Source organism: Erpetoichthys calabaricus, chromosome 4, assembly GCF_900747795.2.
Source record: "Erpetoichthys calabaricus chromosome 4, fErpCal1.3, whole genome shotgun sequence".
Lineage (NCBI taxonomy): Eukaryota > Metazoa > Chordata > Cladistia > Polypteriformes > Polypteridae > Erpetoichthys > Erpetoichthys calabaricus.
Window position 1 is genome coordinate 58,159,547 of NC_041397.2, and position 14,891 is coordinate 58,174,437.

General features: G+C 36.7%; 1 protein-coding gene across 1 annotated transcript in view; it reads left to right on the top strand.

Moving 5' to 3' along the window:
* Positions 1-3,599, top strand: part of rnf6 (ring finger protein (C3H2C3 type) 6) — a 42,026-nt gene extending 38,427 nt beyond the window's left edge. The window contains exon 4 of the mRNA XM_028799506.2: positions 1-3,599. This exon is cut by the window's left edge and continues 658 nt beyond it. Within this exon, the coding sequence (XP_028655339.1) occupies positions 1-1,129 (1,129 nt within the window). The 3' untranslated portion in view covers positions 1,130-3,599.
* Positions 3,600-14,891: the final 11,292 nt, after the last annotated feature.

A 14,891-nucleotide genomic window follows, 5' to 3' on the forward strand; every position in this document is an offset into this window, starting at 1 on the left:
CTCTGCATCCAGAAGAAGCCGTTCCCCTCTCCGCAGATCAGGCAGTGAGGCAACTTATGCTGTCCAAGGTGATGTAGAAATGGATGCGCTGTCTGAAATGATACCTAACACATTGGATAGAACTGAAACTGTGAATGAAGAGAGAGAGCAGGCAAATGGAAGCTCTGTTTTGCGAACAGCCTCTGCTGGTGTTGCCTCAGAGGTTGTTTCAGAGGAAGCTGAAATAAATAGCTCCTCCTCTGCTGGCAGTGTAAGGAGACATCCAACCATAATGCTGGATCTTCAAGTTAGACGCATCCGTCCTGGAGAAAACCGAGATAGGGATAGCATTGCTAACAGAACAAGATCAAGGGTCCGCATGGCTGAAAACACTGTGACCTTTGAGAGTGACAGTGGTGGTTTCCGCCGTACCATTTCCCGGTCAGAGCGAGCAGGAATACGAACCTATGTCAGCACCATTCGTATACCTTTACGTCGCATATCTGAGACTGGGTTAGGGGAGCCATCCTCAGTGGCTCTAAGGTCCATTCTTCGTCAAATAATGACAGGTTTTGGAGAACTTAGCTCTCTGATGGAGACAGAAGCAGATTCAGATGTCAATTCCAGTACTCTGTCATTGGGAAACAGTCCTGAAGCCACATCATTTCAGATCCACTCTAATGTCAGTAATGCATCTAGTGTGTCTCTAGAAAGTAGACAGACAAATGAAGACGTTGAAGAGCCACATAGAATCAGTAGAGGTTTACAGTCAGTGGGACATAACTCTGAAAACAGAGAGAACAGACAGTCTAGCAGAGATACAAACAATCTTGTTGAAAATGGTACATTACCCATCCTTCGCCTTGCCCATTTCTTTTTGCTCAATGATGAGGACGATGATGAACACCCAAGGGGGTTAACCAAAGAGCAAATTGACAACTTATCAACAAGGAACTATGGGGAAGGAAATATGGAAGCTGAACTCAGCAAAACATGCAGTGTTTGCATTAATGAATATGCAGCAGGGAACAAACTGAGACGCTTGCCTTGTGCTCACGAGTTTCACATTCACTGTATTGACCGGTGGTTGTCCGAGAATTCCACATGCCCCATTTGTCGCCAGCCTGTGCTTGGTTCCCGCCAAACCTGAATGTAAATAAGCAAACTGTTTCCCTTGAAGAATCTAACGTTTTGTAAATAAGCTTTAATGTTTTAAATACAGTATAAAATCATTGTTATGTGCGGACCGTAGAACCAAATAAGTAACTAAAGCTATATTTTTTTAGACTTTTTTTTTTTTTCTTGCTTTGGTGTGTTTTCCTTTTTGTTAAGCACTTTCTTGATAGAAGCATCATTGTACAATAAGTAAAAATGCATTTTTGCAGTATTGAGTTCTTTCCCAAAGAAACGGGAAGCTTGCACATAAATCTTGTTGACAAATTTATCCTGAGGAGAAGCCAAGTTATCTGTTATTGTTATTAACTCCTGTTCATCATTGTTGTAAAGACACATAATCTATAGTAGGAATTTAAATATGTAAGGCCTTTCCCTTTGACAACTATAACCTCTCACTAAATCAGTTTTTAATTGTTTTAAGGTAATCTAAAGCAGTTTAAGTCCCTTGTGTAATTAGTTGTTTTAATAACATCAGAACTAATGCAGGTCAAAGCTTTTCTTTGCAATTTAACTTAATTCTTTTAATCTGATAAGTATCAAATTGATCTTACTACTTCCAGTTGTTTTGGTTTTTTCATTTTGTTTAGTTTCATCTTAATGTTGTTTTGTTTCATTAGTTCTTGGTGATTAGTTTCTTTTCAGAAACCATTATTGTTATTGGGTTGTTTTCTATAATTTTGGGTAAGTTAGAAATTTAAAATTTCTGTATATGATAGGCAGTTAGGCATCACAGTGCCTATAAATAGTATTCATCCCTTGGACGTTTTCCCATTTTATTATTATTCAACATTGAATCCCAGAGAATTTAATATGGCCATTTTAAGATTGATTAACAGAAAAGTAATCTTATGTCATAGTGAAAATAGATTTCTGCAAAAAGGTTCAAATTAGTTATAAATATAAGCTACAAAATAATTAATCACATAGTATTCACCTGCATCAGATCAGTGGCTTTAGGCCTTGTATTGCTGGAAAATCTCCTCCCAAGGTGCATTTTTTTGCAGACTGCACCATGCTATCCTCTGGCATTTTTTTGTGATTTGTTGCATTTATTTTACCTTTGACCCTCACAAGCCTTCCCAAGCCTGCTGCAGAGAAGCATCTCCACAGTATGATGCTGCCACTACCAGTCTGCTTCATGGGGGGATGGTATGTTTTTTGATACATTTACATTTACTCACTTGGCAGACACTTATATGCAAAGAAACCTACAAAAGAGGTCAACATAATCAAATAAACATCCTATTTTGAAACAAGTGTTACAGGACAAGGTTACAAAATTAATCAAGTGATGCATCCCTTAAGCTTTGTTTGTTTTTGATTATGTGCGGTGTTAAGCTTGCGCCAAACTTGCCATTTAGCCTTATGTTCAAAAAGCTCAATTTTTGTCTTATCATACCATAGAACATTCTTCCTTCTGACTTCACAGTCTCCCATGTGCCTTCTAGGAAATTCTTGCTGAGACATCATAAAGCTGTGACTGGTAAAGCACTTGGGCAACAGCTGTTGTCTGCACTGTCTTGCCAATATAAGAGCCACTGTAGCTTGTCCTTCAGAGTTAACTTAGGTCTCTTATGGCATCTCTCACTAGTCGTCTTTTTGCACCATCAGTTATTTTTGTGTACAAATTGCTCTATTCAAATTTACATCTATGCCACACTCCTTTTTTTTTTTCTTTCTTTCTTAATAATTGATTTAATCTGGATTCCAAGGAATATTCAGTGACTTGGAAATTTTCATGTACCCATCCTGATTTATACTTTTCAATCACCATTTCACAGAATTGCTTGGAGTGTTCCATTGTCTTTATTGCATACATAAGTCCATGATATTGACTTGCCCCAAGTTGGACTTTCCAGATAAAGTGTATTTACTACAATCAGGCAGTGAAATTCCTTTGAACTAATTATATGACTTCTAAATCCATTTAGCTACACTAGTGATGACATAGGTGTGTCATATTCAAAGGGTGAATACGTACAGGATCATATCTATAACTGATTTACATCACACCTTTTTCTGTTGATCAGTATGAAAAAAGCTAAATTTATTCCACTGTGGTTCATTGTTGTGTAACAGTTTCTTAAATTATGCGTTGTGGGTTGCCACCAGTGGGTTGTGAGTTACTGTTGTATTTAATGTGAATAGTTTGTTTATTTATGTTTTGAGAATTGGGTTGCATTGGTTTGGTGCATTTTGATTATACAGTCAACATGGCTCTGATGTTCTTCCTTTATGATGTTCCTCTGATGATCGGAGATTCTCCCAACTGCCCATCCCACAGATCTGCCAATTGGCAGAGATTCGCCAAGGGGGAAGGCCCCCCCACCTCGCTTTGATGGTTGTCTGTGATTTTCCAAGGGGGACTGCTGCCTGTTCTGACAACCATCAAGGAATGAATGGGTCTTGAAGACATGAAGAAGGGAATGATTGGATTGGAACAATTAAAGTTTAAGAAACCCTGTTTTAAAACAATAAAATGGAATAAAGTTAAAGACATGAGTACTTTATATAGGCACTGTATTTATAGTTGGATTTTGGGTATTTTAGGCCTTTCCCTTGGATAATTATAATCTCAACACAAGTCCCTTTTTAATTGTTTTAAAGCAGTCATCTAAAGCAGTTCAAGTCCCTTCTGTAATTGTTTATTTTAATAACATCAAAACTAATGCAGGTCAAGCTTTCCCTTGCAATTTAACTCAATTCTTTTGATCTGATATAAATTGATTTTAAAAATTCCATTGTTTTGTTTCATGTTAATTGTTTTGTTTCATTGGGTTTTGGTAATTCATTTCAAAAATTATCATAGGGTTGTTTTTATATATATATATATATATATATATATATATATATAAAAAACGTTTAGGGTAAGTCAAAAATCAAAATAAAATCTGTATATTGCAGGCTATTAGGCATTAATACAGTATAATTTTTCCTTTACCTTGTTAACTTAAAGTTTGTTTGTAATACAAATAAGCCACCTTATTATTTTACATGGAAACAATAAGAGATGATTTGGATGAAATAGGAAGTTTCATGATATTTTTGGTTACTTTTGTAGTTTTCCTTCACTATGTGAACCTTGTTAAAAGCCACCAATAAATGAAACTGACATTTACTAATGAAACCAGTCATAAAGCAGGGAATAAAGGTTTGGTTTAAACAGGTTAACTAAAAGTCCATGTTAATATTTAATTCATACTGTTTTTGGATTTCAGCTTTTTTGTTCAGTGTACATAGTGTCATTCACATTACATTCATTGCACAAATCTTTGGTTGATTCGGTTTCTCTTTTCTGGTATCTTTGTTTGACTGTATGTCACCTGTCATGGATTTCCTCTTGTTGCCCCATGCAGGTTCCTGCCATGCTCATGCCACAGCTTCTTTGTTTTCATCAGTTACAACTGGGGATATAGGCAAGTTAAGATAAATGAGTGAAAGTATATTTTTCATTTGCTCCTCCCTACTTCATGTTATATCACAATGTTTAAATCCGAATATCACATGCTTCACGGCACTTGCTTGATGTTTCTAAAACCTGTTAACTTTTTTTCCCAAAACTTTTAACAGTATTTCTTCTTTTGTCAGATAGTAACTGCTGTCACTGGGGAATGTTTGTGCACCTTACAGCATGAAGTGAGTTATAGGGCAGTTTTTAAAGTGCTCTAATAACATAATGTACTTTTTGTCACACTGGTAGTATTACAGGCCTGAAGCCCATGATAGCAGAAATGCAATACACACTCAAGCCCAGTGTCAAGAGTTTGTAGTCTTTACTTGCTAAAGATTTTTTAAAAAACTGCTCTGACTAAATGTATTTGTTGTATGATATGTTTTCCCATTGTTAGAACTAAAAGAAATCCAATATGTACATTTTTTTTGTTGCTTCACTTGTTTTGGGGAAAAAAAGATTCTGCAGAAGTTCTTTTGGCTAAATACAGTACATAATCAGATTTATTCATCAATAAAAGGGTAGCTTGTCACAAATAAAATACATTGTAGTGCTGGGGTAAAATCAGCGGGGTCTGTCCAATTCTTATTTATTAATAATTTCTCAGTAGTTAAATGTAACTTGTCTATCACTGCTTGCATCCTTTAAATATAATATTGCTGATGTTTTACTGAACATTTGCTGGGCAGATTGCAGCAGGTGTAAACCAAACTGCATGCATGTGAACACAAATATAAAAGTGCTAGTTAGCATAAACAAATAGCATTGGGATTTGGAGGACATCCTGAACACCAAAACAGCAATGAAAATACCTGGTAAAACCTAAAGCAGTGTTGATTAATATTATTGGCCTTCACAATTACTGATAAATACAAAACTGCAAAACGAGTCATGTAGAATGTTTCACAGTTAGTGTAACAGCACATCTGAAATTGGGCAAATGGTGCACATACAGCGTTAGTAAACTGCTAAATCCAGTAGGCTAAAACTGGCCGGCTGATATTTTGTAACACCAAGAACATCCAACAAAAATGTAGTAATGACCAAACTTATAAAGACTTTAAAATCAATTTCTCATTTGCATTATTTCAGAGCTTTGTGCCAACTGCCTTATTGAATGTGTACGTTTGTCAAACCCCAGCTGTTTTGCAACACTTTTTTTTTTTAAGTTATGGGTTTGTACTTAACTTAAAATGATGCATTTAAAATATGAGAGAATGCTTCTACCAAAGTAAAAAATTCTATGTTTCAAGAACACATGAAAGGCTTTTTCTATACTAGCACTGGTAGCAGTCTGGAATTGAACCAGTAGATGTATCACACATGAAGTGCGAAGTTCAGTGCTGTGATGTGTGCTATATCTTGTACTGATACACTAAATAAAGCAGTCCTAAACCATCCCATAGACACTCTGCTGCTAATAATAATTGTCAACTGTTCACTTCATTCCAAAATCCTTTTACCTTTCTCTGATAAAACATTCCACAGACTGTTGAATATACTTTCCTAATAATCCTAATTTAACACAAAAATTGGCACATTTTTTAAAGTGTACTGGAATTTGGCTTATTAGACTAGATTTGCTTTTTTATAGCTTATAGGATTAGCAAGTGGAACTGGAAGAATGAAGATTGCAAAATTAATCTTCGCAGAAGAACAATTGGAACTTTCACAAGAAGGTGTGAAGTGAAGACTGTGGTCCCTCTTCCACCTTTCCTACCTACATTTCCTTTTGGAAGTGCCACATTAGGGTGATACAGGTGAAGTTAAGTGTGAGGAAATTTACATTTTTATAAACTGTGAAAGAAACAGGAATATATTTTGTGAAATAATCTAGTCTGAGCAGCTCTAATGTACATTTGATCTCCCCGGTGGTTATGAGTGTTGAGAAAATGTGATTAGGTGTTTAATCAAAGGCTGCAATATCTGCACATTAAAAGTGAGTCAAATGTTAATGCCATGAGAGAGCCAATGTATTAAACGTTAGAAACATTAAAAAAAAAAAAAATATATATATATATATTTATAATATAGTTCAGTACACTAGAGATGCACCAATTGTTGGTATCCTAAATAAAATATTGGTATCAAAAATTTAAACTTTAAAGTTCCATTAAAAGCAGCAAGTGATCAATTTTAAAATGGATGTTGACAAAACTGTTTAATAGGAGCTATTCAGCAAAAATGATTTCTGTTTTTTAGTCTATTTTTACAATCTGTTTACAGTTTGGATTGAAGCAGTTTTTCCTGCAGTGGGGAAAATAAATGTATGAGTGTGTTTAATGTTAGATTTGTGGTGTACGGCTTCCTAAACAGTTTATTGGATTTTGACACAGAAAGGGAAAGGTTTGAATGCTCACTTCCTGGAATTATGTACTTCTAATGTTTTCATTGACAATTTTTAGGGCACAGAGTATTGTAACATTTTGTTAGTAGAATGTCAAGACTGATATTTCTGTTCTTCTAGTACAATTCTTTTTTATTTTCTTATCCCATGAAGCTTTTTTTATGTCCATAAATATTTTTATGGTTAGTTTCTGACAAATTCCATTTGTTTTTATCAGTTTTAGAATATTTTGTCTACTGCCTTGTTACATGCATGTTTCATTTTTGAAAATTTGTACTGTGTATATTTTTACAGAAGGGCTTTTATAGATGCTCTTGGGTTATTTAACTGCTTATTTTTGAATTTCAGATGATTACTTAGTGTTACAACACCTTATTTCTGTATTTTAATTACAGCCTTGTAAAGGAAGTCTTTGTGTTTGTTTAATTAGCCAGCATATTTATATTCTTCAACTTCCCAGTGTTACCACAATTCTAAGTAAATGAGGACGTGATGGGTCATTTTTGCAGTTTTTTTTTTTTTTGTTTTGTCGAAATAATTGTCTTCCTTGAAGAATCGAACTAATAGTGAATTCTTTCAGAATATTTTCAGTCAGCCACTTGGGGGGAAAAATGCAGAGGTTAATTTTGTCACTGATGTAGCTGTTCTGTGATATTAACTGTTCTAATTAAAGCAGAAACATCTGACTTCAAAAAAAAGAAACTAAAATAATGAATAAAGCGGATGTGACTATGAAAAAAGTATACATCTCAAATTTCCTTGAATCGCTGTTTAATTTTGCAGTATTTTTGATTCTGCTCCTATTATAGACACCTCTTTAAATACAGAAATTAAATTAACGAATAGATGGGGTGTCCAAGTAAGTAACTGGTTTTGGGTCAAAAGCCTAAAGTGATCCCCTGTGTACAAAGCCTATTCTTGCACAATCCCACTTGCTTGAGGTTTTTTTTTTTCCCTTTTCTGAGTGTTAATGAAGTGCCACAAGATGGCAGTCAGTACCTGCATTATGTCAGTAAGCATTTCCATCCACATGAAAAGTAATAAAAGGAGGCATTAGATTTTTTTTTTTTTAATAAGGCCTGTTTAATTCCATCTACATTTTAACTGTTTAAAACGGCGTTTGTTTGGGATTATTTATTTATGTTTAAAATAAAATTTCACTGTATTTGTCAATATAAACAAACTGTTTTCACTGTATTCAATCTAAAGAAATTTTAATTGTTCTGCATCAATCATATAATTTTGTAATTATGGGGTGAGGAGTAAAAAAATTCAGGGAAATGCTGAAGCTCTGTCCAAGTCAATATCTGAACATTTTGTAAATCGGGATATTCCTCAACATGAATAAGCTGTTATTTTGAAACTTTGGGACATGTATCCAATGCTAATTTAAGGAGATACACGTGTAAAATGTTCTGTATGGATTCTCTTGTTCTTTTAAAAAAGAATATATGCTATTTTGATTGCCTGTTGTGGCTCATTTGCTTCAGTGCTCATTACATTATTAAACTTCTGGTTACGTGTTAGCCTTTTTTTTGTTAACATTACTTATGCCTGCTGTTAGAAAATTGGTATCCTGAATAGAAGGTTGTTAGATGCTTAAGTTAAAGATGGGATTTCAAATGTGTTGATTTCATTCTTGAAACGTACTAGTAAATACCAAGCTTGTTTTCTTCATACTACTTAAAAACTCTTTTTGTTTGACTGATGTCCCCTTTATGGCTGGCTGCTGCAGGAATTGGCTCAATGTCCCTGCCACTCTCACCAGGACAAAGAGCATCCAACAGATTTTTTTTTGTTTGTTTCTTTTTCATTTTTGAAGTTTTAATTTTATTGTTGACTGTAGAAGCAACTTGAACTGTTTAGGTTTAAACTTAAATACTCATCAAACATGTTTATATGGTTGTGGAACTGAGCCATTTATTCTTGATTGTGTTTCTTAAGGAATAATATACAGACGTGGACAAATTTGTTGGCACCCCTCCTCAAAAAAAGAAGCACCTACAATTGGATAAAAAAATTTGCTGACATAAGTAATTGGCACCCATTATTGGTTATGACATATTTAACAAAAATCAGACTTGGCTTTAGAGTTTTGATTCAACAGAATATTTCAAATAATAACACAAATGCAAATTGAATGGATAAAAATGATGGGGGCCTAATATTTTGTTGCACAACGTTTAGACAAATAAGCGATTCCTGTAGGTCTCAGTGAGACACTGCACCTGTCAACAGGTAGTTTGACCCACTTTTCCTGAGCAAACTGCTCCAACTGTGTTAGGTTTGAAGGGTGTCTTCTCCAGACTGCATGCTTCAGTTCTTTCTGTAGAAGGCCACTTCGGAATAGCCGAATGTTTTGTTCTTAGCTATTAATGGGCACTTTTAGCTGTGCGTTTTGGGTCAGAGCTTTCTGACACTGGGCAGTACGTTTCGCTCCAGGGTGTGTCGATAGTCTTGGAATTTTTTTGTACCCTGTACAGACTCCAGGCACCCTGTGCCAGATGCAGCAAAGCGGCCCCAAAACATAACGGAGCCTTCTCCATGTTTCACAGTAAGCATGGAGTTCATTTCTTAGACAGTTTCATTTTGTCGTCTGTGGACAGAGCTGATGTGACTTGCCAAAAAGCTCCAATTTTATCTCATCTGTTCAAAGGACATTCTCTCAGAAACGTTATACATTGGCAATATGTCTTTTAGCAAACTGCAGTCTGGCTTTTTTATGTTTCTCTTCCAACAGTGGAGTCCTCCTGGGTCTTCTTCCATTGAGTCCATTATCATTCAGAAAGCAATGGAGGGTGCAATCAGGCAGTGATGGACCTTGATGTTGGAGTTCGGCATGATTCTCTTTGGAAGCTGTCCTTGACTTTTTGTCTACCATTCTCACTATCTGTCTGCCTATTCTGGGGTTGATTTTCCTCTTACTGCTGCATCCAGGGAGGTTGGCCACAGTCCCATAGACCTTAAATGTAGCACAAGTAGTATTTTATGTCTTTTTCAGCCTTGCTTTGCTTTATTTGATCACATATCCAAGGCATACATGGGACAGTTATTCTTCATTTAATCACTTTTCACAAAGCATTCTGCACTTTTTCAATGAGTTGTAAGGGTTCTAACAAATCTGTCCACGTCTGTAAGTGCCTGTATTTTTGAAGTTAACTTTTTTTGCAGAATTACACTTTGCTGTCTGTTATTTCGGTCACTTGCTGTATGTAAAACCTATATTTCAAAAAAAAACAAAAAAACTTGAATGGCTTGCAGAACAATCCTGAGTGAATACAAAGTGAAACAAATGGCTTAAAACGTAGCCAGCTTGCTTCTACAGCTAGTCCACAAAATATGGAATTTATTAGGCAGAATCCCACAGTCTGTTTCAGTAAGAAGTTTCCAGGCATGTAGATCTATAGACAAAAAAAAAAGCTTGAAAGTTCAGAACCAAGAAGACAACCTCATTAAAACTAGAATTGATTATTAATGTATTGAAGCTGCAGTGTGATTACCTGCCTAGTTAACTGTCAGTGGCTTCACTTTATTAAAATATCAACTTCAGGGCTGATCTAAGTGCTGCTTCAAAATGTCAGGATTATTACAGAAGTCGACGTGATGTTAGGACATATGAATTTTTAAATTTTAATGCACGTCTCAAGTATGCACATTTTAATACAGTGCCATCCATAGTGACATTTTCTTATTTGCTCTTTTCAAATATGTTGCAATTCCATCTGACTCCATTGCGTCTTTCAGATTATTTACTGTATGCTTATGTTAAAAAGCCATCTGTGCTAGTTACAGCAAACAGAGAAGGAAACTTAATTATATCCTTGGAAAGCACAGAGCAGAAAATTTGCCTTAAAATTACTTTTTAACCTTTTTTGGTTGTCTCAGCTCAGAAACGCAGAAGGCATGTTTGAGAAAGTGGAAGATGTACTGTACCTTATTGAAGATAATTTGGAAATCGGTAAGATTTAAGGCCGATGTGTCATATTTGGCCTACTGCCCTTTTAGCTGCAATTGTAATCCGTTTAAGGTAACTATAAAACTATTAAATACACCTTTAATAAAGTGACAGCAGGCAGTCATTGTGAGGAAAGAACATCAGAAATGCGTAATATCTCCTTTATGATGCTATTTGTGCACTTATGTGATATTAGTTGTTTATCATAGTTACATTTTTAGACCGCGACTGACAGGAATTGGATAACTTGGTCCGTCATGGGCCAGTCTGATAATTAGTAGCGACTTTGTTGTCTTGCCTTCTTCAGACGTGTTGCGACTTTCTCCATTATAGGTTCGGTTTGTATTCCGTTTGTGATCACAGAACTGGACTTATTCACTTTGGTTTTGACAGTGTCGCATAACACAGCCAGCTCACTCCTGATCAGTGCACATTGGTGTGTTTCACTCTGTAGTCTAATCATCGGGCATTTGCTGGTCTATTAGTGCCTTGTGGATGGATGTGCTCCAGCTGAAAATGAGGAGAATAAAAACAGACTGGTTGATACCAACAATAAGATTATTTGACATGAATGTGTACCATTAAGGATTAGCCTTGCCAAAATTAAATGCAGTCCAATATATAAAAAGTACTGAAATATAATGCATATTTGTGTTGTGCACTTAATTTTGGCACTATTTGTTTATGTCAGTCTAAAATAAATCCGTGTAATGATTCATTGGTTTTAATGTAGCATTCAATATTCTTACCAATTTGAAATGTGACACAAAGGCATGTAAGAGTTTAATTCATGCCAGTTAGATTGTGCATTTAATGTGCCTTAACCAAAAGAAAACTCATTAAATACTAAGAGTTGGTTTGCACTACTTTTTTTATTTCTTTCCACATTCACATATTGATTAAGCCAAAAGTAAATGAAATCAAATGACCTCTCAGTGTCCACAGTATGCACAAGAGGCATTACAACAAAATTCTGGTTTCATTGTAAAAGTTTACTTCTTTGCCACGAAGTAGTCAAATTTTGTTTGTTGCTAATTAGCAATGTGGTTAAACTTTCAAGTTGTGGTTATGTTTGAACTTTCTAAATACCTAACTTAGGCAAATTCTGCTTTAACGTGATCAACAAACTTGGCTTTTTATGTTTTTTATTCTCACTGTTTTGATAGCCAAATATATAAGATCTGCATCTCTTTCTTTTTTTAAGTCATCTGCATCATGCTGCACATTTCCCAGATGTCTGATGTTGAACATGTGTAGTAGCTGCTCTTGAGCGGTAGTGAGGCAGTGAGAGCACCCAGAACTAAATGAAGTCAGCAGTAGCTCCACCTCTGCCATGTCTACTAGTGGAGTCAGTGGTTTTAATAATACCGTAAGGGTTAAGAGAGAATATTTACTTATGACACCAATTGAGGACTTACAGTGATGAATGGAATGCCTCTTACCCCCTAGTGTTGACGCCCCCTTGCCCCGCCTCTTGATGCTGATTGGTGATTTGATTTCATTCACTCCTCTTGACTCCTGCTGCGTCATTTGATTTGATTGACTTGTGGCATGATTAACACATGGCTACACTTAAGTGCATGCAGGTTTGAAAAGCAATCAATCATCCATCCATCCATTTTCCAACCCGCTGAATCCGAACACAGGGTTATGGGGGTCTGCTGGAGCCAATCCCAGCCAACACAGGGCACAAGGCAGGAACCAATCCCGGGCAGGGTGCCAACCCACCGCAGGACACACACCCACACACCAAGCACACACTAGGGCCAATTTAGAATCACCAATCCACCTAACCTGCATGTCTTTGGACTGTGGGAGGAAACCCACGCAGACACGGGAAGAACATGCAAACTCCATGCAGGGAGGACCCAGGAAGCGAACCTGGGTCCCCAGGTCTTCCAACTGCGAGGCAGCAGCGTTACCCACTGTGCCACCGTGCCGCCGCAATCAATCATTTCATTAATATCTTAATATCTTAGTAGTTATGTCACATAAAACGTTTAACAAAATTAGGTGCACTACATGTATAAGTATTAATTTCAGTGTATTTTATAGGATGAGCTGTATTTATTTTTGTCTTAAATAGTCCACCATTTAGATGTATCTTGTAACAATGAAGCAATAACCACATTAAACTGAAGCATATTTTATTCATGTATACATTTTCAAAACCTACCTACATGAATGGTTGATGACTTTTTTTTTTGGTTGGAATAGGATTCCGTCTGTAATATTGGGCTGTTGTTAGAGCTGAACACTGGATGAGATGCCAGTCCTTCACAGAGTACACCCATTCATATCCACCCTCTCACTCATCTGCTAAATTGCAGTCATCCAGATTGCACATTTCTTGGATTTTAAAGGAAAACTTCAATCCATACAAACACAAGAAAACAATTACATTCTAAAGCAGCAGTAACTGTATTGTTGTTTGAGCCCAGCCTTCTGGAGCTGGCATGGAGCAGTATGCTGACTGAGCTAGAATGACATGCTCTACTAACTTCTGCCATTCAGCACTTAAAACTGTCTCTGTGTGTGTGGCCACTTAATAAGCATTTGAACAGGTGTACCTAATAAACACAAATATCTGATCAACCAATAACATGGTAGCACCTCAATGCATTAAGGCATGTAGACATTGTCAAGACGAATGGCTGAACTTCAAACCAAGCATCACATTGGGGAAGAAAGGTGATTTAAGTGACTTTGAACGTGGCATGGTCATTGGTGCCAGATGGGCTGGTCTGAGTATTTCAGAAACTGCTGATCTACTGGGATTTTTTCACACAACCATCTGTCGGGTTTACAGAGAATGGTCTGAGAAAGGGAAAATATCCAGTGAGTGGCAGTTTTCTGGGTGAAAATGCCTTGTTGATGCCAGAGATCAGAGTAGAAAGGCCAGGCTGGTTTGAGCTGATAGAAAGGCAACAGTAACTCAAATAACCACTCATTACAACCGAGGTATGCAGAAAAGCATCTCTGAACACACAACACGTCGAACCTTGCTGCAGATGGGCTACAGCGGCAGGAGACCACACTGGGTGCCACTCCTGTCAGTTAAGAACAGGCAACTGAAGCTGCAATTTGCACAGGTTCAACAAAATTGGACAATAGAAGATTGGGAAAACATTGCCTGGTTTGATGAATCTCGATTTCTGCTGCAACATGTGGATGGTAGGGTCAGAAAGTGGCATCAACAACATGGAAGCATGGATCCATCTTGCCTTGTATCAACAGTTCAGGCAAGTGCTGGTGTTGGTGTAATGGTGTGGGGGATATTTTCTTGGCACACCTTGGGCCTCTTAGTACCAACTAAGCATCTTTTAAATGCCATAGCCTACCTGAGTACTGTTGCTGACCATGTCCATCCCTTTATGACCCCAGTGTACCCCTCTCTTGATGCTCACTTCCAGCAGGAAAATGTGCCATATCATCAAGCTCAAATCATCTCAAAGTGGTTGCTTGAACATGAAAATGAGTTCATTGTACTCAAATGGCCTCCATAGGCAGCAGATCTCAATCCACCTTTGGGATGTGGTGGAGCTGGAGATTCATATCATGGATGTGCAGCCGACAAATCTGCAGCAACAGTGTGGTACTATCATGTCAATATGGACCAAAATCTTAAAGAAATGTTTCTAGCAACTTGTTAAGTCCATGCCATGAAGAATTACGGCAGTTCTGAAGGCAAAAGACGGTCCAACCCGGTACTAGCAAGGTGTACCTACTAAAGTGGCCAGGAAGTGTATACTGTGTATCAATACAGTTAGGTGCATAAATATTTGGACAGAGACAACTTTTTTCTAATTTTGGTTCTGTACATTACCACAATGAATTTTATATGAAACAACTCAGATGCAGTTGAAGTGCAGACTTTCAGCTTTAATTCAGTGGGGTGAACAAAATGATTGCATAAAAATGTGAGGCAACTAAAGCATTTTTTGAACACAATCCCTTCATTTCAGGGGCTCAAAAGTAATTGG